Here is a 25,497-nt window from a genome sequence, read left to right on the forward strand (position 1 = left end):
GAAAGCCTGTCACTGTCTTTATGGTACCTACCATATATTCAATCACAGCACTTACTTCAAGTTCTAACATAAAATGAAGGTAGTTTGTGATGATGCACAAGTTAACAGCAAATTAGTTACCCAGTAAAGGCACTAACAGGTGAAGCACTAATAATGAAGTGGCTGTTGCAACACAGAACTAAGCATGGATAAAATTCTTCCAAGAAACTTCATTCAGGCTCTCCCAGAGATGCACCCTGCCTCAGCTACCTGCCTAGAAATACCCCATTAGTTATCCTAAACAGGGGTTCAAGAACAGGTATCCTCTGATAAATTCAAGATACTGCTTTCTAAACTTCCCTTCCCACTGTAAACCTTAACTAAAAGGTTGTTGGAAATTACAGAAGCAAAACAAAAGGAGTTTTTTTGGGTCTCCACTTTCTGTAGCAATTATTATGGCTTTATATATACACATTGAGCAATGCAGCAGTTTTGGGGTTTGTGGTTTTTCGTTTGTTTTCCATAAATAAGAAGAGAATTACACCAACTCTCACTACCATGTCCATGACTTCTCCAAAACTAGCTTCTTGCATATTTCAAGTCTCTGGCTGGTGCCCATGCTTCCCAAAGAGGGAATTAGTCTGACCTGGTCTGCCCTCTGTACATGACACTGCAGCTGCATTCACAGGCTGAGAAGGGGACTCAGTGGCTCTATGGAGCATTTTCTAGCGCAGAAGTGTTTTGTGTTTTGTATGAAGTGCTACAGGTTTTTTAAGTAGAGCCTCTTAGGGAATGAAAGAAGGAGGACAAATGCCCATGGAAGAACTTCCACACCACAGCTACTCTGGCCTGAAATTTTGAAGCAGCTCTAATTCGCTCAGCAGGCTGCTGCACAGCCTGGTAGAGTGAATTAGAGGTAGAGGACCTTAAGGTTGGCCATTACCCTCCACCCACCTACACCATCTCTGTGCTTCTCAGAAGGCAAAAACCAAAAATCCCTCCTAAAAGTTTTCTTCTGGCCAATGATAGAAAATTATGTACACCAAAGATGCACCTAACACACTTCTATAACATGCCACACAAAACAGCATTCCATCTGGCTATATTTACAGGGACAAGAAAAGAAACTGAAGTTGCAAGTTCTGTCTAACCACGCTCAATACCCAAAGGTGTTTCACCACACTTACCCACACCTGCTTACCAGTTTGAAACAACAGCATGTCCTAGCACCATTTGCACACGTGAAGTTATTTGGGACTCACAAGGAGAATCTCTCACAAGGAGCTTGAGGAAGCTGATCCCCTTGGCACACTCTGAAAGCTTGAGTTTTGTGCAAAGTGCAGCAGGTGCTTCTGTCTAAAAATTGCACTTAGTAGAGGGGGTCAGTGACCACTCTTTATATATGGCCTGCTATCTGAATGTTTTCCTCAGAAATGGGCATCTGTTATCTCAGAGAAGTTTCTATCACAAGTTCAAAATCACCCAGTGAGTCTCAGCAGCTACCCAATCATCAGAGTGTCTTGCTTCACACCAGGCAGCTACCCAGTGTCCCGGTGCCAAGAGACCAGCCATGAGTGCAGATCACTGGATCTGGCCCTTAGAAGCTTGTTGCCCTTTTCCCCCACTTGGTTGCCACAAAGATCAAACCGTTGATCTTTTACCCAAAAGTATAGCCACAAGTAAAGACCTGACACTTGTACTGCGGATGTTGGCTCCACATATTGTTTCTTTCTACGTATGGATCTGACATATGTCTGCAGAATGGGACAAAAACATGGATTGCATTCTGTTTCCACGTAAGTGCAAGCCCAGAGTAACTACTGACCTAATACACTTATTTGGGATATAAAACCGAGTAAATAAGAGAACATAAGCCAAAATAACTCTTAGATTTATAGATTTAACTTCTTTAGTTTATGACTTTTATAATCCTTAACAGATCAGAAAAGTCACGTATTTTTGAAATTCAAAGTGTATTTCAGGTTTAGCGTGCTCAGTTGAGGAAATGTGCATTTATATTTAATTATAAAATAAATTATCTTTGTTCCTAAATACGCTGCTTGAAAGCTTTTCTTTTCCTGTTAGCAATATTGCCAAATCTTATTTCCATCTTCAAACAGAGCTTTTACTGTTTTATTTAAACTTTTGGAGGCACAATTCAAACTTCCACATATGTTTCTATACAAAACCCAGCAACGACAAAAACTCTAAAAAATTAAATATTTCTTCCAGAGCCAGAAAGGTCATTTGGACTGAGATGCCCAAAATTACTGCCTAGATTTGGCTCACTAGAATAATTCCTTCTGCACGTAGCTACAGCTTCCTCCATCCAGTGCTCTTCTTCAGATACTTCAAGATGTAAATAAGGGCAAGCTGGGGCTGCATTAATTACTCACATGGCTTTCTCCCTGTCATAACATTTATGGAAAGATCACAGCTCCTCTCTCTCTTAACTAGAAACAGGCAAGCCAGGATGATACCTGCTCTGGTTTACTGATCTATGACAGATGAACATACACTCACATAAAAGCAGCATGTGTGCTTGTACAAGGACAATTAAGGACAAGAAGGACATGTAAGAGGCATTACACACCCTCCAATCATGTGATGAGATACATAATCATTAAAATCAGGAGAGAACTGTGTTACTCGCTGATTAGCATAATAGGGCTAAAATAATGTTTGGATGCACCACTTGAAAGAAACTGAATGCTATTACCAGCTGTCTCAACAAGAAATAACTACATTTTGGTCTTGTATGATCATACCTCATTAATAGCCCACTTTCTCTTCACAAATTGCACTAATCAGATCACCCCACTTCAAAATGCAAAGATGATCTGACAAGTGAACAGTAAAAGACAAGAAAAACAAGCCACAGCCCCACTGTTTCTATATGAGAGCTGTAAAACAAAAACATGAATAGCAGCACAAAAATAATTATACACTATTTATTACAAAATCAGAACTGTTTAAGATCTAGAAAAGCAATTGAATAACAGAGTAAAGGGGGTGGAGAGGAGATTTCCACCTCCCTTCCAAAGTTGAATTACATGATGCAACAAACTAATTTCTGTGGAGGCAACAGCTACAAGCAGCCACAACAAAGGAATTCAACAAACTTGGGAGGGTGTATATATACCTGGATAATAAACTTGGTGGGCTAGTTACCCTGGCTCGGGCCTTATCTGCTGCCTGACAGAAACCAAAGGATAAAACTGGAAAAAAAAATCATCTCCACTTCAGATGCCATCTTTCAATATTATCAGCACAAGCAGATGAAATATTAACCCAAACTTCATCAGGGTATTTCCAAGGTATTTTTGTACTTGTCATCATACCAGAGAGGATTTTGGCATGCTATACTATACATGTTGGTACAAAGGTCTTCTGCTTGGAGAGCCAGAGACACCAAAGGAAGTTACTCCAACCTCTTGCTTGCAAAGGCCATTTTCACCTACATTATCTCAGCACTGGATCAAACATCTTGAAACATAAGGGCTCCTGTCTTAGAGCATCTAAACTTAAGGACCAGAATAGATATTAAAGTCATCATTTCCCTTGACAGTTTTTTTACAAAGATTAGTCATTCTCACAGTTCAGAACAAAAAAAAGCCCACACCAAAGTCTTTGACTTCAGTTTTATGCCTTCTATCATATTACATTTTCTCTTTTCCAAAGATTTCCACGTGGTTTCCCAGTCATCTTTTGTTTAGAAACTCTTTAAGCTCTTACTAGAAGTTATTTCCCTCTATTATGCATCTCTTTCCCCCAATCCAGTTTTTCAATACAAGTTCATCTGTAGAAACTGAAATTGGAGACAGTAGCTCAGTCCCTGCCTTACTAAGTGCCACATGCAGAAGAGGGAAGGGGGGTACAACTCAATGTTGTTCCCTTTTTTATTCATGAGATTCTTATGATCCTGTCTCATTGACAACACTGGAATGTAGAAATTACTTCTTACTGAGGGTTTTACATCAATCTTCTAGAACTATTACATACTTAGTCTTCTATGCAACAAGTGTATTCAATCTTAAATACTAGAAGTTAAATCACAGTTTTACTTGAACTATCATGAGTTTAAAGTTTCATTATTTTACTTTGCTGGAGTCATGAATTTTCACACTTGGGAGTGCTGGCATTTTACTGCAGCAGGTAAAGAAAGGTTCTGAATGTGACATAGCAGATAACAACCACATAGGAAGCTCTTCTGCAGCAGTAATGTACGTTTATTTATTGTTCTCCCTATCTTTATAGGTTGCTATTTTACAGACCACTTTACAAAACACTTAAAATTTATTAGAAAGGATATTTTACACTAGCATGGTAGGACAGTTGAACCATTCTTCAAATTACAGTTTCCAGGCATTCAAGAATACATTTTCTACAATGCTTTGTTTCTGTCAATGCACATTAGCAATCATAAACATGAGACCAACAGGGTCAGGATTACCAAGCTGAATAAAATCAAGGTACTGCAATGGATCTGAGATAAGAGTTTCAGTTGATTCATTTTTGCTTTCCTTTCTAATGAAATTTAACAGCCTTTTGCCATAAAAACATGAATGGGAAGTATCAGGAGCTGCATTCATTTTTTCTCATTTTTCACATTTTCTATGAAACTATCACTTGGAGTGCTGAGGCAAGAACTGCACTTCACTGCACTACTACTCAGCTGGGTTTTATTGCAATTGCGGTCTAGTGAAAGCAACATTTTTTCTGTTTAAAGCAGAGAGACGCATTATACTACATAGTTTGGGGCAAATATGACAAAAAAATGAAGTAATATGACAAAAAAATGAAGTAGATGAAACATTTCTGACTCAGATGCAATGAGTGTGAGAGAGGTGACTCGGGTCTCACAGCTTATTGATCTGCAATTTGAGTCTCTCCTCACCATTTAACAGAGTCAGTATCCTGCTGTCACTGGGGACAGAGTTCACTTCTTAGCAGCTGGTACAGGTTGTGTTTTGGATTTGGTATGAGATTGACACGGAAAACACACTATGTTGCTGGGCAGTGCTTAGCCTAAGCCAAGGACTTTCTAGCTTCCCTTGCTCTCCCAGCAAACAGGTGCACAAGAGGCTAGGAGGAAGTACAGCCACAACAGCTGACCCAAAGTGGCCAAAGGGATATTCCATACCAGAAAACATCACAAATGGTGTAGAAACTGAGAGGAGCCAATCACTGCTCGAGGATGGGCTGGGCAGCAGGGGGGAAGTAATTTGTGTTGTGCATCACCTGTCTCTCTTTGGTTTCAGTCCTCTCTTTCTTTCTCCTTTCCATTAGAATTATTGTTGTTATTATAATTCAAGAGTTCAATTATTCAACTGTTCTTGGGTTCTCAACCCATGAGTTTCACATTTCTTTTTCCAGATTCTCCTCCCCATCCCACTAGGAGCTGGGGGCAGTGGGGAGTGAGTAGCTGTGTGGTACTTAGTTGGCAGCTGGGGTTAATCTATGACACAATATGAAAGTTTTAGGCATAGCGTAAAAATAGGCAGCTAAGTAAATACCAGCTTTTCAGACTATTTTAATTTTAAAACTGTTTTTGGACTCTGTATTTTCTAAATTGCAACTACCTATTGGAATGAAAACCATAAAATTAGAAGAGATTAATTCATAGGAAAAAAATAGAGTAATTTTAATTCAGCTATAGCAGAATTGTTAGCTTACAGTTTTAAATAAACATTTAAATATGTATTCTTATTTTCAAGTTATTTAAAGAATCAATGTGTATATATAGATACAGACACATATTGTGAATGTGCATGTGTATGTTTGTGTGTCTATACATAAAAGGGTGGGAACAGCATGATTATATTCTATAGCTAGATCTAAACTAAGCAACAGCATCCGGATACAGAACAATACCTTAAAATAAAACTATATGATCTCAGGAAATTCCATACTAAAATTATCTCTCCTTTAATTCCACTGTATTAGCAGTGAATGGGAATCAAGGCAACAGCTGGTGCTATGATTCAAATTCATTGATCTATATACAGATTTATTTTTTAAAAAATTCTAACATGCTAGACTCTCTCAGCATAGAAAGTGTTATACAGTGTTCCTATTAACCTTAGTTTCTGCATACATGTTACTGGAGCAGTAGGAATAAATTGGATAGCAGTTTCCATCTCTCCATTGCTGCTTTACTTTATCCCTCTCACCTTCTCCTTGAGTTACTTGTTACATATAACTCAGCACCAACAAAAAACACCAAGCAAATGTTCAATACTGCAGAAACTTGAGCTTGATCTGTGGACAAAAGCTTCCAATACTTCAGAAAAATTCCTCAGCAATTTTACCAAAGAGACTATGGAAAACATGAAATGCAACTGAAGAGTTGCTCTAGTTACACAGGATAAATGTGCAAGTACACAGTTATATTCCCCCTCAATCAGCCTGCCCATTTAATCAAGGTAACTTTTGAAAACTGAAATTTGTGAATATACTTTGAAACTGCAGTTACCAAGGCCATGCCATGTCTTCTTCATAGCTGCCAGCCTCTGTCTTGTAGCTACAGCACAAGAACAGACAGTATGACTCAGCTGCTTAAACTTTGAGCAGCTAAGGCACAATAATCACAGATGTTTTTCAAAGAATTACTGCCTCCTTCAAGGCATTTTCTGCTCTAGGACTATTTTTTCATAGGACTTTGCAAAGTGAAAAGAAAACAGGCCCTCACAGCTGGGTTAACAGCACCACTGTGATCTAAGTTATTGATCAACTAATGTCCTAGACTATCACAAAAAACCCCCACATTCACTCTTTCTATTCCCAACTGCTTATTCATGCCCTCCCACAAATTCTTGTCTCCTGGGTAGACACAGGCACACATGAAGCCAAGAAGTAAACCAGATTGAAAAAAAAAAATAAAAAAAAATAAATAAAATCAGTTCAACCAAGTACTCTTTACCTCTTACCCCTTCCCCCCAGGCAAGCTGTCTCTGGGATCAGGTTCCCAACTCAGTTCCCCACATACTCCCACTGGCACTCAGGAAGGGACAGTGCAGGTGACAAAAAGGCAAGTGAGCTATGAGAATACCATTTGGGCTATCAGCATCAAACCATGCTGGTTCTGGCAGTTAACTTCAGCTGGAACACCTCCAGTTTTTCCACTCTCAAGACCTTGTTTCTACCTGTTTATTCAAAGGTTTTGACAGACTTTAACCTGAAGCTTGATTTCCCACTGAGGAGCTGTCCTAATGTCTGTTTCTTGTCCACATTAATATAGTGCAGCCTCCCCACTGAAGATCTGCAGCACCTTAAACTGACAGGGAAGTATGATATGGAAAGATGAGAAAAGAAATAAAAAATGGAGGTTGTCTCAGGGGCACACTTTTAAAATCTCCAGCAAAATTTAGCCAACAAATAAGCATCACAGCTTATGAATTTCCAGTAGACTTTGGCAGACTGCACTGCTAAAACACAAAAAGGTTTAAGGAACAATCAGTGTTTATTCCCTGCTGAACAAGACCTGCTGAGCAGGTACAGCTTTGGTCTGCAGCAGGTCATGAAGCACCAGCAGTGAGAAGCATGAACTTCAGTGTAAAGAAACACAAAACAGAAAAGGCTCAGTCTGTCCTGATAATAAAATGAGAAAAAGAAAGGACACAAGGAAGAGATCTGAACTTTGCAACTGAAACCTGGATCTCAAAGAAGAGAGTGGGAGAAACAGGAAAAGAAAGCTGTGAACTGAAGCTAGTGAGGGAGATGGGGGAGAGATACACTCCATAAGGGACACGGGTTGGCACTAATTTCCTATGCAGAGAAAAAGTAGAAAAGGAATCAAAGAGCTGTGGCAGGCTGGTGTAACCTCATTGCCATTTATTCACATGAGAAAGGGCAATTAAAAGTTATAACGGGTACAAAGAGGAGAAGGGAGACATCAGATTATTTCATAGTCTGATGAAGATGAGAAGCAAGATGTGGAGAAAACAGTGAGAAACTAGAGACAGATTTAAAACACAGGAACTGCTCAAGAACACAGGTCAAAGAAGATTAAAGGACAGAAGTCTGCTGTCCCCTCAACTATTTTACTATTTACAGCAAATAGTAAAGCAGCCTTGAATGAGCAAAAATCACCCAAAGGTCTTAAGACACACAGGCTTCTATCTCTTCAGCTGGAACAGCTTATGTACCAACTCAGAGTCCTCAAATTAGGTTCAGCATGTAATTCACAGGCTGAAGTGAGGGTGGTAAGTGGAAGCACTTAGGCTGGTGCTTCTTCCCAGCCCAGTTCTTCTACAGTAGAAGGCTGTAGGCCATCCTCTAGATTTGGACAATACAGCTTCAGGCATTTTTATTTATCTTTTCAAAGTCCCTAAACATCAGGTAACTCCAACGAGTATCAGAAGTATATCAGAATAAACATTAAACACTACAAAAATCCATTTAACATTAGCACTGTCCAAATTCTGAATGCTTTATTTTTACTGAAGTAGCAAGCTGTAGTGTTTATATTCATATACTTTATACATTTGTGACTGTAATGCCTGTCAGCACTACCAGATTTATCTTGGCTCTAGTCTAACATATTATTTATGTAGAGTGACAGCAAGGCATTGATAATAAATCTTCATATCATAGCAAGAGAAAGATTCCCAGACACCAAACTTGTGTCACTGGAAGTCCAAGTACAAAGTAAAAGACAAATAATATTTATATGTCCTTCTAGTAATTTAGTTATTTCTACAGAAATAATTCGCTCAACATAAACAACCCACCAATGGACAGTCTGCAAATTGTCAATGCAAGTTTAGCTGCTAATGAACTACATGGAATTTGTTGCAAAAATTAACCTGTTTACAATTATATCATTAGCCAGATCACTTTCTTGCTACACAGAACACAACCACAGTACTATCCAATCACAAAGAAACCTGAGTTGGTGCTTCATAGTTGTTTCTGAGCCATGTTCTGCAGGAAGCACAGCTGACTAATTAAATTAGCAATCAGTCCAGTATTACCAGCCCTTCACTTCAATATTGCTGAATCTTATATGTATGTAAGGAGGGGGAAAAAAAAAATAAAGCTAAACCAGCAAAGTTAGTTTGGCTAATAAGAACCTTATTACGTACACAGATTAAATGAAGAAGACAATTTTATTAGAATAATCTGTTCACATTGGTAGTCATGGTTCATGAGGATAAGTTTGTGAAACACTGCATCCAGGTACACAACTACTCTTACTTAATTTTGCTACACAGTAAAGCAAGATCAGCCACTAGAAGTAATTTACCTGAAGTGCTCAACAGTGAACTGTTGCACAGTTACTGTAAATCCAGTATAAATCCATGCTGCTACCAAAACGAGTACTTCCCTCCCCACTACAAGCTTTCCAATGCATGTAGGGAGAGGAGAAAACTAGGAGAACAGGGACAGGCTTCTGGCTGGAGCACCTTTTCTGCCAAAGTACAGTTACTTTCCATAACTCACATGCAACACAGTTCCTTGTTACTCACAGATACTACCTTCTTCAACACCTAGGGCTGGACCCAGGCAGGAATAGTCAATTACACCTTTGTATCAGTTTTGTTTATAGAGCATAATTATACTAGAAAACTAATGTATTTTAGACAACTTGAGTAAAAACACTGCAAACTCATTAAGAAAAAATAATTGAATAAAAAAATTTGTCCTTCCAAGGTACAGCTTTGTATATTATAGTGACCTTAAAGAGGGTAGTAGAAACTTGTCAAACTGTTGTGATCTTCACTGGCTACAGTCAGAGAGGTTGTGGGGTTTTCTTCTTTGTTTTCTTTCAATCTTCTACAAGACTTTGAAACCATTGCTGCAGCCCAGCTAAAGCACTTACATATCAGAGTATCAGGATGCTGGTGGCAAAACTAATTCTGATTTTATGAAAGCAGATGTGAAAATTGGTAAGCAATGGATTAGAGCAGTTCTGCATGAAATTCAGTTACTTTACTTGAAACATGAATTTCAGTTACTTTAAGAATTATCAAAGTCACTAATTCCATTTTTCTTTCATTTCTTAATTCAGTTTTTCTTTTAAGATTGCTACTGAGGTATCAGTGCAAGTTTTGTAAGATAAGCAATTAATTTTGCATCTTAGTAAAACTTTGCACTTTAAAGTTTTCACTACTGCACTAACTCAAAGTGAAAAGGAAATTCCCATTCTGATTAAATTAATTATCTAATGAACACAATCTACTGTGGTTCAGAAAAAGCTTTTTTAATAGCTTTCTCATTAGGCAGTTTAAAGATAAAAAAATATATGTATAGTGATAATGAAAATTTAAGTCTTTACAAGAATACATGTTAGTCTAAATTAGGGGCTTTATGACCCCTAATACACATACCAATGTTTTTGAGGAAGAACAAAATCAAAACTAAATACAATTGTAATTGTTTTCACAATTGTAATAAAATATGCGGAACAAAACCAGAAATCAGTAGGTTGGCACAAATATGAAAAAATATTTTAAATTTAAAAATGTTATTGTCCAGAAGAACTTCAATTTTATTCAACATATCACTTGTTAGATAATATCTCTATTATAACAAAAAGGGTTTAAACAAATACGCCTCAATGGGACCTTCGGCAAGATGCATAAATTTCTCAAATACAGCAGAACATGGTACTTTTCTAGTGAAGAAGGAGAAAGTGTCCCAATACCATAAAACAGAAGGAACAGCCAATGCAAGGTTAAAAAAACAAAAAAAAAAAAAAATCTAACCCCAGTTGACTTAATCTTCAGAAGAGTACCAATATTTCTAAAGGGGTAACACTCAATGTCTGCTAAAGCTCACAATATAAAATCTTTATCTGAAGGGCTTCTCTTAATTCCCTTATCTTCTCCCTCCTCCTAGAAGATGAGAACAGGGAATTAAGGGAAATTTGTGACCCAACTCCACCACCTTCCTCTAAATACCCTTTCAACTGTTCCTGTACTTTTCTATGGAGTAGGGCATTGAGAGAAAGGCTCTCCTGGATTGCCCCTGTACTCAGCACCACACTACTATTCATCAAATGGCATTTGGAAGATGAAATGTCCTACAAATAAATCCCTAATAAGGGTTTCAGGCACCATAAACACCTCTAAAGAGCTATATATTTTAATTCTAACCTAGAGGGAAAATATTTCCCCAAGATAGCAAAAGTCACAGGCAGACAGCGACTAAAGAGACATCGCACATGTAATAAGGGTCCAAAGATGAAAATAAAATCAGTTTCTTAAGCAAGAGGGTGAGAGAAATCTGCTAATGCACTCAGTCATTCTGACTGGCCAAAATATAAGAACAAATGAAATTTTTATTTGATTGAAATACAGAATTAAATAATTAAATGACCCATTTTTGTTGTTTTTTTTTTTAGTTTGGTCTTCAAAAATTTAAGGACATATATCCCAGAATCTCAAATTAAATCCCATTTTTTTCCTCAAGTGCTGAAAATAACTTCTGTGCTTATGTAACACACAAGGTTCAAATTAAAAATCTTAATAATATTAATCAATATTAACTGTAGAATAAGTCTTTACACACATTGCAAGTCAACAAAATCAAAGACATTCCACCACCCCCAAACCAGCACCATCCTGGCCTGATGTAGCTCAGAATCTACTAACTGCTCATAGCATCTTCAGTATGAAAACAGACCACACTCATCACAAGACATCCTTAAAGAGACACTGAAGAGGCAGAGGCATGTCTTCTAATATCTTCAATCCAACAACTGTGCATGTTAGGTGAGTAGGAAGGGAGGGAACTGCAGAAACTGATTAAGTCCAAATATTCTCCTTAAACAAAACAGCACATGCTGCTGACATGACAAAGACCACTTTGCCTAGGCAAACCATTGCTTTGCCCCAGTGGGGTATTTCCTATATTCTTATGCTTAAGGCTAGGCTTGACATTTATCTAAAAATTTGCAAGCATGGGCAGGTTTTAAAATTTGCTTGGTCATATGCACCTAATTAGTGCACATAACCAAGCCCTCACAAATCTTTCCTGACAGTAACATCTTATTGTTAGCAGGCATAAACAGCCTTTGCAAGACTGCTGACATATCTCACATATCACACTGAGACCACATCCCATTTTTAATGAAAAATCATTAAGGACATTAAATATACAGCTTATGGTTTATAACTCAAAAGATAGCTAGTTCCATTAAATCTCTTACTGTGCACATGTGGCAGGCAGAAAAACACATTAAAAGCATAATGAACACAAAAGTTTAAATAATCATACATCATCTTGAAACAGGCCCCTAAGAACAGCTTTTATGTGAATTTTGAGGAAGTAGTAATAACTATGAAATGCCTTCCCCCATCCTGTTCTTCAGTATAAATATGGGTAGTTCTTTAAAGGAGGCATTTTAATCATACTCATGTCTGACATGTTACAAAATACTGGCATATCAAGACACACTTTTTAAAACAAATACACAAGTGGAATTACTAGGAAAGAGAACAAAACATCATTGTGTCCCTACACACATATGTTGTGTACCACATATGGAATCCTGTGTGCACTCCTGGCTCTCCCCTCTCCTTGCTCTGCAGTCTTAAGAGATTTAAGAAGGTATGAATTCAGGTGATCAAAGGTAAAGAACAGTTTTATTTCAAAAAGCAGGTTACATAGGTAAAAGATCTTTAGTCTGAAAAAGAACAGTGAAGAGGGGGACTCAATAAAACCAAAAGTGGTATGGACAGAATTGCTCCCTGCCTTGTCCAGAGGAGGGACTCTGGAAGTTTCATATTTAATAAGCAGGTGCCAGAACCAATCCTTTGAATTGTCTTGAGCCTTTGCTTGTTTGTTGTTTTTTTTAATTTACTATTATGTATAGCAAACAGAACATCCACTTAAAGGCATACTTGTTGATACAGAAAAGTGTTGATGTGAAAAGCTTCTGTGGGCTCAACGAGCACCTGGAGAAAAGTCAACTGAAAGCTATTAAAGAAAACGAAGTAACACACACACACACACACCCCATCATTTAAGGCAAGGAAGTCCAGAAGCTGCTGCCAACAGCCTGTCAGCATGTAGTGACACTTTTCCATTTCTCTGCTCAGAAGGAGGTTGTCAAGCAGATCCTGTAATTTGGCAGGGCCTTGGATGGTAAGGGCATAAATAAAAAGAAAAGAAGGCCAGCCAAAAAATACTAAGATGTACTGGAAGACCAGAAGAGTGCTTGTAGCCAGGTGCATGTTGCCATGGCTGCTGCCCTTTCACGAACATGATGAGTGTGGGGATCCTGCAAATGCCTGCTGCTGAGTTTTCTAACGAAAGTCCCCAGCTGGCCAAGGAGTGAGCAGCAGGTACATGCTGACACACCAGGTATATCTCCTGAACGTGGTGTGTGGGATGCAAGGGTGAAGGAACAACGTGGAATAGAAATCTCCCAAAACATTTTCATGAGGTGGTTTGAGGACAAATCAGCTGGATGTTGTACAAGCTCCCTACAGGTGAATCAGTCAGGGCAGCTCACATGGTTGAGGATAAAAAAAAACTTTTTGGGGCAGGACTCATGGAGTGCTGTCTTCTTACAGGAAAAGACATGGCTGTGGCTAAAGGGCAGCCTTCACCTGGAAGGAGCTGGGGAGAAGGGTGTGTCAGGGGGAAGATGGGACAGATCATTTCTCATCATGCACTATGTGTGAGGCTTCCAACATCACTCTGCAATCATCCTCTGCTACATCAGTGGGGCACAGGGTGTAAGTTCAGTGGCTGTGCAGCATGGGCTCTCCAGCAAGGTTCTTCAGAACGGCATATAGGGCTAATCAGGCATTTTGTCTGACCAGCTAGACATATTCTTCTACTCTTGCATGACTTCAATGCTCTATATATATATGGAATAAGCCAACTAATCATGGAGTAAAGCAGCAACTTACAGGCTCAAAGTGAAAACAGAGATCATTCACCTGTCATACGAGATGAGGATTTGAAAATTTCATTAATTTTCTGAAACTGCTAGCTAAGATATTCAAAGAGTTTCATTACTACAAAGAGTCTTTTTATGCTGTTAATCCAGATTAGTAGTGACTGTTCAATTTAGAGTTTGCCTAAATCTTTAGTTCTACCTGATGCAATAGAACAGCCTAATTCTTCCTTCCTTTGAAGCATGGCCCTGCCCTCTGAAAATTCTTCTCTGCTCCTTCCCCTACTTCCTGTTCCAAATTCCAAATGGTTCATTGTGCTTTTACTGCTTTACAGCCCATCCACAGACATTTCAAAAACGAAAGTACTTCAGAGCTCCTCTACAGATTTTTACTCCTTTATTTGTTTTTAGTGATTTGATCACCTGCTGGTCCAGCCACAAGGAGAAAAAAAAAAAAATCATTAATCTTAAAAATCTTCATAATTTTCATAACTGATAATCAGAGAGAAATCAGCAGCTCTTCTTGGATAAAAAAAACGTTTTATCACAAAAGACTTTACAACTTTTAGTTGTACAGGCTGCCTTTCATCTGACTTGAGCACCACAATCTTGGAGAGAGCCATAACTAGGCAGCCCTTTATCAACCAATTTGCCACTCTAAGGTGGTCTGATCTCAGCCTGAGTCCAGCTGTTAATTTAAACTACCTCCCACGGCACACAAACATTGAACCCCTCTCAAGAGGGGACATTCTCACGTGCCCAGTACTATTAACATGGCATTCCTGGCAGCTGGAACAAATTGCACTGAGGTAGTCAGGAGCTGCTCACCTGCTGGGCTCTGCTGAGCCACAAAAGCAGCCCAGACCACTCCAAACCAAGTGTTCAAAAAAGTTCTCATCTCTCAAAGTGTGCCTGGGAACACAAGGCAGAAGGCACAAACTCAGCATCACTGACACTCCAGCAAGGAAACCCTTGGAGAATTGGATTCTGAGCCTCCTGCTTCTGTTGGCTGGCAGTTTAGACAAAGCTAAACTTTACAAAGGATACATGCCAATATGCACCGTATTGGGCCTCATGTCAGTGGGACTTTTAGCAGCTATTAATGTTCTCCTGAAAGCTGTGCCCTGCGGGTTGCACAATAAGATTCTTGGTATTTTTAAATGAACCAACATTTTGCCCTTCTCTAACCAGCCAGAAAAACATCCAACTGGAAAGTCAAAGTAATTGTCCTTTCTGGAAAAAAAATATTCTCTGTATTTACTAAATCTACTGCGCAAGCCTGCTTATTAACAAGATCATCTCATTTCCTCCAAATCACAAATATTTCAGTACTAATGAATTAAAGGAGGTAAAACTAAAAACATCCTTGTGGCAGAGATACTGAATGCTTAAGGTGAACATTTAAACATTTATAAGTCAAATGAAACAAAGTAAATTGTTGTATTCGTACTGCAGCAGCACTCTGCCCATTATGCAAGATGTGCTGGAGAGAGGGTGGGGTGAAGAGGAAGTCCCAAGGCTCTGTTTTAATTTGGAAACATCTGTCCCTAGGGAAGGGACCAACGTCAATTAGGCATCACCTCAAAAGTTTATTTTGTATTTTCCTTTCACAGTTAACTGCACTGCTGATCTAACCATAAGTAATAATTCTATAAAAATAATACTAATATCTCCACCAAGACTCTTGATATTATTACTTTTACAGGCAAATCATGTTTCTGTCAAGTGCATCTGTGGGTAGTTAAAAATATGTAGAACTGGAATGATTTAAGTTCCTTATTTCTAAGAAGAAATAGGGGTGGTATATTCTAAGTAATAGTGAGTGTGCGATTAAGCAGAGATTCTCTCCTTAGCAGCACACCAAATAAAGAATTATCCTTTTAGGAGTACAAAACACAAGCACTGTCCTTGACTTCCAGTGAAACTTATTATAGTATCACCATAGCCTCCAACTCACAGCAGTCACAAAGCTGTCACATAGTGTGCAACACCTCGCAGTTATTAGTCAAGAAGAATGACAGGTCAAGACTGGTAAATTCTCAGGGCTCCAAAGGCAACATTTTAAAAGAAAATAGACTATTTAAAAAATAAATTTAAAAAATAAATAAAACCCCACAAAATCAAACAACAAAACAAAAAAATCACCAGAAAAACCCACCAAAACCCTCTCAGAATTACTTCCAACACCTGAGGCAAGAAATGCTCTCCATTTTTTTTTTTTTCTTAGAGAACAAAGAAAACCAAAGAGACTTTTCCTTAAGCAGATTGGAGAGCTTACCCACCAGTTTAACTTTCTTCCTCTGAAACAAATACACCCATGAAACAAACTAACTAGCCCTCCAAACATTTCATTGTCTACACAAACATGAGTAAGTCGAGCAGATAAGGTGTAAAGCCTCACTTGGCCAGTTTTTCTCTTGGCTCTAAATATTGTAACCGATGCCACAAGTACATTCTAGACAGCTGGAGCAGTTCACCACAAATATATTTGGCCAGCTGAATTTGGCAGTTGAAGGACAACAACAGTAGTTTTGCTTCTTTTAAACAATCTCAAATAGAATATAATATTTCAGTTGGAAGACACCTACACCAATCATCTAGGCCAGCTGCCTGACCACTTCAGGGCTGACCAAAAGATAGAGCATGTCGTTACAGGCATTGTCCAAATGCCTCCAAAACACTGACAGGCTCAGGGCATCAACCACTTCTCTGAGAAGATTGTTCCAGTGTTTAAACATCCTCTCAGTAAAAAATGCTTCCTAATGTCCAGTCTAGACTTCCACTGGTGCAATTTTAACCACTCCCATGCATCCAACCACTGCACCTGAGGGAGAAGAGATCAGCACCTCTCTCTCAACTTCTCCCCAGAAAGCTGAGAGAGCAGTGAAGTCACCCCTCAGATTCCTCTCCAAGCTAGACAGAGTCCTCAGCTGCTCTCCATCCCTTCCAGCTCCATCACCAGCCCTACTGCCCTCTGGCTGCATCCAAGGGGATGCATTCATTCTGGGGCTCAGAAGTGCACACAGAACTCAGGGTGAGGCCACAACAACGCTAAATACAGCATGACAGCAGGGTATCTACTGTTTCTAAAAATCTTAGAAATGTTAGAAGTTTCCACAAATGCTTGTGTTGGGGGAGTTACTATGGGTCATCTTTGGGGAAAAATATTAGTAAATAGCCAATTGTTGCATCTGTTCTCAGAAGCTAACTCTCCTGCTTAATTCCTCTCTTCTTTCTTTCTCAACAGAACACAACTATTGAGTAAGGAAAATCAAAGAATTTAAGCATAAAATGGTGTAAAGGACTTTGTTCTCATGATTCCCTAAATGACTTATTTCTCAGTGCTGCCACAAGAAGGTAGGAGAAGCAACACAGGTGATGTCACACTTTACATCAGACAGAAATACATGTGTCATTTGCTTCCCAACAAATGATATCTTCTGGCATGTCCTTCCAAAAACTCTCATATTATTTGCCAGAATTTTCCCTTGTCCAGTATAAAAAAATCCTGCTCAGTTCAGTAAGGAACAAGTTATAAAATGCCTTCAACAGTCTTTAAGCTGTGTTCTCAAGGTCAAGGTATCAGAACTGAGTAGGTAAAGTCATTATGTTAACAGTATGAAGTAATACAGGGTTTAGGGTGACAGCAGTGTCAGGTAACTAATGTCATTAACTCCCCCAAGCAATCATTTGTCATTGAAGTTAACCATAATCAAGACCCCAAAAGTTAGCTGCAGATGATATATGGCCTTAGTAACTAAATGAAGAATGATAACATACTCGTCTACACTCAGTAAAGACTACAATATAAAGACTCAAAATACACCAAGTGCTATTATTTTTTTCCTTCTCCTAATCAGAAGTTTTCCACCATGTTTTCTTCTCCTCCCCCAAACACCATTTCTCTTGGTTACTTTGCTAAAAAGGAACTTCTTACTAGAATATCTATTCCTTCCATTGGCAACTACAGTCTCTAAATACTTACAAGGAGTTATAGGTACCTTAGACAAGTCAGGAAATGTCAAAAGGAAAAACCCAACAAACTGCTACTGAGCTAAAAGGATTAATTTATGATGATTACAATGGAAGAATAGAAGAATACATGACTTACAGTGTAGCTATTTCCTAACTAAAATCTGAAATCCTTCAAAGAGGGAGAGCAACACAATTATTGTCACCAAAAGAACTTCTGGAGACAGATAAACACAAAACAAGACAAACAAGTTGAAAAATTCAATAAACAATTGTCCACGCTCCTGTAAGTTATCAATGCTTTAAATTAAAATGCTGGTGCAATTTATGCGGCCAGTAGTGTCTTTGAAGTTTACATGGAGGGGAATTTGGTATTAAATTATCACTCTAAACAGAACTAAGGGGAAATTTAAAAAGTAATAAACATTTATAATAGATTACAAAAACAATCATACCTATCCTACTCACTAAGCAAAGTTCAGTACTTTACCAAACAAAACTCCTAAGATGCAACTTAGTCTTTGAAAGAGCTTGCAGCTTTCTAGGGACAATCTTGCTCAGAATTTCTTATAACTCATTCTACAAACAGTTGTAACATATATATTTTTTTTACATTAAACAGGATATTACATTTGATAGGAAACCAGCGTGACACTAGTTGGATTCTCTTTTTCCAATAAATTTTTTTAGTGAATCACTGACCACATCCAAAAAAGAGAAGCTGAACACAAGGCTCCCGACAGACTTTCTATCCTGGATACAGGGTATGAATGAGAGAATATTATTACCATCATCCTCAGCTACAACAGTCTGAAGCCAAAGTCCTGGTTTGTTTTTACTAAAATAAGTCAATACAAACCCTTAAAAAACAGGCAAGACTTTGAATACACACAACCTAAGTGAGCATAAAAATAATACTTTTGATGAGATTTATGCCTTCTGTATGCCTCTAACACTGCAGTTACAATGACCTCCACAGTTTTTTATAACCTTCATAAATGCATGGGATTGCTGCTGACAAACAGCTGAAGTCCCTCCCAGGCACACCAGCATGCCTACACTAGACACCCAGGAATGCACTCCAAGAACTAGAAAGTGCAGTGAGCTCTTTGAGCTTAGTCCTGTGCTTTACTCACACAAAAGGCTAGACCAAAGTTTAATATCTATGTTTGCAGAAGCATTGCTTAGTCTTTAAAATAATTACCACTGCCAATGTTCATCCTGTTGCATCTGCTACAAATAATGTTTCTAAAAAAAACAGCATCTTTTTGCTGTTCACGTGTCTGAGAAGAGAGTGGTTACACACATACACACAAGAAAATCTGCATCAGACTAAACAGCAGCAGCAGGAAAAAAATAACTTTCTCCCTACATGCTCAATTTAGCACTGCTCAAGTACAGGGAGCGAGGCGTGCTCTGGTTTTCAGAACAGACAAGGCAGCCCCATCTCTCACCTGTGCATGGGACAGAGTAAGGCACTTGATAAACTTACTGGTGACCATAAAACTGATGGGTTTGAGATTATGCCATGGAGGTACAGTGACAGCAGGAAACCTGGGAAACTGACATTCTGCTTTTCCTCACACTCCCACTAACTAACAGTATAGAACTCTCTTAGCCATCATTGAGCAGCACTGTATCATTAGGTCAGATTCCAAATAATTTTATAATAATAAAATTAAAAAGGTGTATCTCAGGTAGCATCCAAGAAAAATGCAGCTCAAGTAAGCGCATGTATTTACATTGCAAAAAACCCCAAATCACACAATCTCAGCACAAACTGTTCTGTACTTTATTGCTGTCTGTGTAAAAAGGCCCCAGCAAAATTTTTAGGGATTTAGAACAGGCAAATACATTTTCATTTGCTGTTCCCATTCTAATACAAAACTAAGAATCTTTGCACATAGTTTTAAACCCTTTTGAACTACATGGGACAATTGACCAATACTGCTTTTGCATAGCCACATAATTCTAAAGACTTTGTAACAAAACGATGGTGCAGCTATGGCAAATCCCGCCAGCTGTGTAGTTTTGTTCCAGGTATTGTTACCATAATATTCCTGCTATTGTTATCCCATTGCCATTAATAAAGTCTAGGTACGTGCTACTACCACATCTTCATTTCAATAACTTAAGAAGTTTAATTCCCGCATAGAATGCCCACGTAGTCCCTTCAGTTCATTTTTAAACTTTCTGCAAACAAACAATAAGAAATTGTTTATTCCTTTTAAATAATACTCTCCCAGGTAGACAGTGTATACTCACCCAACGTCCCCTATTCAAAATTACCTAAAGAACAAAAGCCAGAGACCAAACATAAGAATTATTAAAACACTCAAAGACAGTACAATCAGCTAAAGTTTCAAGCCACCGGTGTGGCAAAACAGCTCACCCTTCCCTTGCTGCAGCTGCTCCGAGCATCCCTGCGGGGCGGCGGGTCCCTGGCAAAGGGTGTGAAATGTGGGCCAGGAGGGCCGATTCCCCCGGGCCCGCCTTGAGCAGAGAGCCATGTGCAGCACCGGCCTGCCTTCCGCAACAAGCCAGCCAGCCAGGCGGAGAGAGGGGGCCAGGCCTGCGCTCCTGCCCCGCCGCCAGGGCCGGGCTGTGCCTGCCAGGGGGTCAGCTCGTCGGGACAGCCCCCTGCGCTGCAGGAAATCCGCAAGAGGTGATTTACGGGCAGGGTTCATTCCCATCCCACTGAGCTGACAGTTCAGCTGAAAAGTATTAATCTGGGCCCTGAAAGCTTGTTAAATAACGAACTTTAGCCTTAGGCTGAAAAAAAAAAAAAAAGTAGGGGCGGGGGGGTAGGGGTGGAGAGGGATGAGGCAGTGTTGCACAAGCTTATCAGTGCCCACTTGCTGCAGAACATGCCCTTGCAAGAGCTGTGTATGAAGAACTACTACTATTTATATCTGTAACACTTCCAAGTCGCTGCAAATCACTAGACAAGTTTAATACGTGACAATTACCTGCTTAAAAACAAAATACCCCTATTTTCTGGACAGCTTTTCCTCCTATGTTGGAGGAGCCTCAACTTCATTCACACTTTTTAAAGTGTTTTCTAAAGCTCTTAAAATAGGAGTGGAGAGAAATAAATACATTGTATTAAGAGCTGACCCAAAGGCCAGCATGACTTGCGCTTAGGCATCAGTTTAACATGCAGCAGCATGGCATCTTGATGGGAAGTAAAAACATAACATCTATGAACTTCTTTGAAGTTAACAAAGTTCAAGCAGATGACTTTATACTGACAATACAATCATATTTTCCTTGAAACAATTATTTGCAGTTTACTTATTTAATCCTTTCATAATTACTTAAGATATTCATCTCAACATTCACAGAAACAAATATGTGCAGTACTCACTCAAACAGTTCCAACAAAAGCAACAAACCCACAGCTAAAGACTTCCAACATGACTAAGTGTGCTTGGATCCAGAATCTTTCTCCACTTACTACTCAGCAGTAGTCAGGCACAGAAACGTTTTCCTATTAACGTAATTGCTTAACACATGCTATCCCACTGCCTGGTCTCTTGACCTTTCCTTCCTTTGCTTTGCTGACAGTTCCTCTTTTTGCAGGGAGCACTTGCACTTATACACAATGCGCTACAGTGGCAACTCCCAAAGACTTCGAGGTTTCTTCAAGAAACAGAGTAACTTTCCACACCCTATGCATGGGAACACAAAGCATAGTTGACGAGGGTACCTTCCCTATCAGCTGTTCTACCTCAGCAGTCTAAGTACACAAAATATGTGCTGTGCTCCAGTTTGGATTCTTTCTACTTTTCCAGCATAAGCTATTCTGAGGCTTTACAACTCAAACACCAGTTTCACCCAGTAAATAACTGACTTACAGTCATGGGTTGGAAGGAGTTGAGGTATTTTTACCCTCCACTAAGTTTTGACTTTCTTTTTTTTTTTTTTTTTTTTAATTTTTTTTTTAATTTTTATTAATAGTCTAAGTGGTAAGAGTGGCTAGCTGAATTGATTTTGTGTTCCTACTTTTAAGTGTGAAAAACACTTTGTAGACTTTTAAGCAATATGATCACTGACAGCGTATTAGCACTAAGAATATTGCAATGTAAGCATTCAGCTGTAGTTAAAACATTTTAAGTGAGACTACAGTATAATCAGTCAACTTTTCCATGCAGATTACTTTTTGAAAAGTATGAAAGTCTGACTTCTGTGTACAATCTATGGTGTACAACAGTGTGCATACCTGAAGTGCAGCTAATGTGTACTATCAAAATTTGACTTCCCACGTAGTTACAGTAAAATCTCCCAAACTTTTAATCAGTAAAGCAAACAGCATAGGGGGAGAAAAAAAATCAGAATATTAGTTTAAATTTAATCCACACAACTCCCTCCCTGACCCACAGTGAAATGAATAATGAATGAGCTAGGTCATGATTGCTTTCAATAAGTATGTCAGAAATCTTCAAAACAATGAGATGAGGGTAAGACAGACATCAAAGGTCTTCCTAACAATGCCACATGCTTATACAACCACACACTAGGCATCTTTTTTACGCATCAGCATACCAGGAACTGCATAACCACAAGTACCAAAGGTACTTGAGTTTTATGTTACGAAACTTAATATGCAAACAAAAATTAACCGAGAATTTTAAGTATTTGTGTCTGGAATCCGAGAATTTAAGCCCAACCTTCGCCATGCGTCTGGGCAGAACTAAGGTTTTCAGACTGGAGTGTCACCTTACACCTCCCGTCAACTCTGTCACGCAGCAGCAGCTCACCCAAAGCGTCAGTAACTCCAAGAGGCTTTTCAACAAATGGAAAGTCTAGGGTTTTGTTGTCATCGTCCTCCCACGCCTCCCTGGCCGCTTCGTTCTTGTGCCCAGCTGCTCCCCTGAGCGTTTCTCAGCCCGCCCTCCCTCGGCGCTCCCCAGCTCCGGACCCCGCTCGGAGGCGCCCGCGGGGCGCGCCCCAGCTGCCAGGGCCGGCAGCAGCCGCAGCCCCAGGGCCGCTGCCCCCGGCCGAGCCGGGAGCGCTCCGGGCAGTCCCCGCTGCACGGCGGGAGCGCAGCCCGCGGGCTGCCGCTGCTCATCAGGTGTTTCGCGTGTCGCTGTAAACGCGGTTGTTCCTCGTGCAGCCCACCCACCCTCCAGCAACCCCAAAAACTCAAGACGCTTCTAAAAAAATTCCTTCCCCGCTTTTAAGCAATCCTCCACTTCAAAAGGCTTCTCCCAGATCTTTTCCTTGGTGGATTTCCCAAGCAGTCCGTTCAAAGGGAGTCGCAGCCACATGCCCAGAGGAGCGAGCTGGCATCAACAGCGGGGGCACGGGCTTACCTTTGCCTCCCCCGCGTCGGGCTCCTCCTCGTAGTAGCCCTGGCCGGACTCGTAGGCGGCGGCAGCGGCCGGCTGCCGGGGTCCCAGGAGCACGGCACCGGCAGCCAGGCAGCAGCTCAGGGAGAGCACCTCCAGCAAGTGCATGGTGCAGGGATGGCAGAGCGGGCGCGGAGCGGGGCAGTCGGACGAATGCAGCCGAAATTATGAGGCTCCTTTTTTTTCTCTCCCCCCTTCTTTCGCTGTCCTTTCCCCCCTCCCTCCCCTCGCAATATCCAAGGCAGTAAAATCCGTGGGATGGAGAAGATGCGGTAGCAGCAGCTCCTATGCGCCGGCAGGGGAGCTCCCAACTTTCCCAGCCGCTTTGCAAATTCTCACCAAAGTTATCCAGAGTTTGCCAGGTAAAAAACCCACCAGGAAACCGGACATCCGAGGCTGCGCTCACTCAGGAGCAGGGGAGGTGGAAAGCGCAGAGAGGAGAGGGAGGAGGAGGGAAGGGAAGGAGGGAGAGAGCCAGGGAGCAGCAGAGCGGGACCGAGCGTCCAGCAGCACCCGGGGAGATCCCTTCGCGCGGGCCGGGCCGGGCCGGGGGCTCGGTGCCGAGGGGGCTCGGTGCCGAGGGGTCCGGCCGCGCTCCGCCCGCCGCTCTGTGCGGACGCCTGTCAGCGGCGGCGCGGCCGGGGGGTGCGCGGCGCCTGGGGCTGCGCGGCGGCGGCGGCGGCCGCGCATGGCGAAAGCGCCCTCTGCCTGCGCCTCTGCGCGCCGAGAGGGGCCGGCGGCCGCCTTCCTCCTCCTCCTCCGCCACCTCTGCCTCCTCCTCCAGCCGCTGCTGCTGCCGCGGCGGCGCCGCCGGCCGCTGGCGCCCCGGGCAGCGATCGCCCCGCACCGCGGGCAAGAGGCCGCCCGGGGCGAGCCGCGGCTCTGCCGGGAAGGGGAGGCGAACGCGCCCCGTCCCGCAGAGCTGGCCTCCTCCAGCCCCGAGCTCCGGCTCCGCGAAGATGAAGCCCGCGGCAGGTCCTAGCCCCGAGGAAAAAGCAAAGTGCCCGGCTCGTTTAATTTGGCTCGGAAGCCGAGAGGTGGAAGTTCGGTAAAACTCACGCAGACAAATCATGCAAGAAAATTTCTGTGACTCCTAATCAGTTACTTGTTGAGCAGTGTTGGCAGCTTCACTTAAGACACTATGCAGCTATTTTTGGCTGCAGAAAAAAAGATTTTGCCATGTTAGAAACAGTAATCCAAAGAACACCAAATTATTTGTAGGCTTCCTATCAATAACATTTTGGAGCTGTTTTCAAAGAGAAGTAACACCCCATTCAGAGCCCTAAATGAAACTGAGCACAGATCCTGCATTCCAGTTACACTGTGATTAAGTTTAAAAAGAATGTACATTGCTTTCAAAGTAACACTCTACATCCTGCTCAAATCTCAGCTATGCAAAAGGAAAATGTTATATTCCCTACACTCTTACCTTTTGCTTGATTATTGAACCATGTGTAAATATTTAAAAAGCTTCTAATTTGTTTTCTGCATAACTTGTGTACATCCTTTGGTAACTAGACTGTATGGGAACCAAGTGAGGGGGCAGATCCCTAACTGCCTTGATTAAATGCTGGCAGTCTGCTCATGTTACACTGCTCTTATTCTTTGGGAATCCCATTATGTTGCTATTCTGGGAGTGACATCCTGGAAGTTATACATAAAGGTGTCTCTAGCAGGATCACAGGTACTTCCTTGTTTTTTTGATTTATTTGTTATAATTTCCAAGATGGTATTTCAGCATGGTGCTACACAAATAGTTTGATGCTAGAAAGCAATCACTTCATTTGCAATCAGAATGAAATCTATAGTTTAAGTAGAGCTGTATTTTAAGAGGGTTGTATAGTCATTAGAAAATTATTGAAGCACTAATGTTTTTCTAAATACTTTCAAGACAGAGTAAAGCAATGAAATAAAGACAGGGGTAGAAGTTAAACAGAACAGCTATGAAGATACAAAATAGCATACATAAATTAAAAAGACCATTGTTCTTCACTGGACCCTTACAGCGCTTCAGATCAAAGCATAGGATTAAAGCCTAAAGAGAGCATAGTCCAGGATGCAAAATCCATCTAAATAGAAATACAGCACTACTGATTTGAGTTTAAACATATTAAAAACCTCTCAAAAGTACCACAGACTGATATAGAGACGAAGTTCTTTTGCAGCACTTTATTAAAACCTGCCTGACAAATCATGCACAGATAATATTATTTCAATAAGCGAGTGCTATGCAAGGAGAAGCCGCGTAACTAAATCACAAAACAGGATGAAACATACCACTCCTGCTGTGCCATCATAATATCAGCTGGCTTCATTATTTATTTCCCCAGTTCTCCAGCACTT

General features: G+C 40.6%; 1 protein-coding gene across 1 annotated transcript in view; it reads right to left on the minus strand.

Moving 5' to 3' along the window:
* VEGFC (vascular endothelial growth factor C) overlaps positions 1 to 23,856 on the minus strand; it is a 69,650-nt gene extending 45,794 nt beyond the window's left edge. Inside the window, 3 exon segments of the mRNA XM_058839002.1 lie at positions 23,119 to 23,290; positions 23,292 to 23,451; positions 23,454 to 23,856. Coding sequence (XP_058694985.1) covers positions 23,119 to 23,290; positions 23,292 to 23,451; positions 23,454 to 23,844 — 723 coding nt within the window. The 5' untranslated portion in view covers positions 23,845 to 23,856.
* Between the last annotated feature and the right edge of the window lie 1,641 nt (positions 23,857 to 25,497).

Source organism: Poecile atricapillus, chromosome 4, assembly GCF_030490865.1.
Source record: "Poecile atricapillus isolate bPoeAtr1 chromosome 4, bPoeAtr1.hap1, whole genome shotgun sequence".
Lineage (NCBI taxonomy): Eukaryota > Metazoa > Chordata > Aves > Passeriformes > Paridae > Poecile > Poecile atricapillus.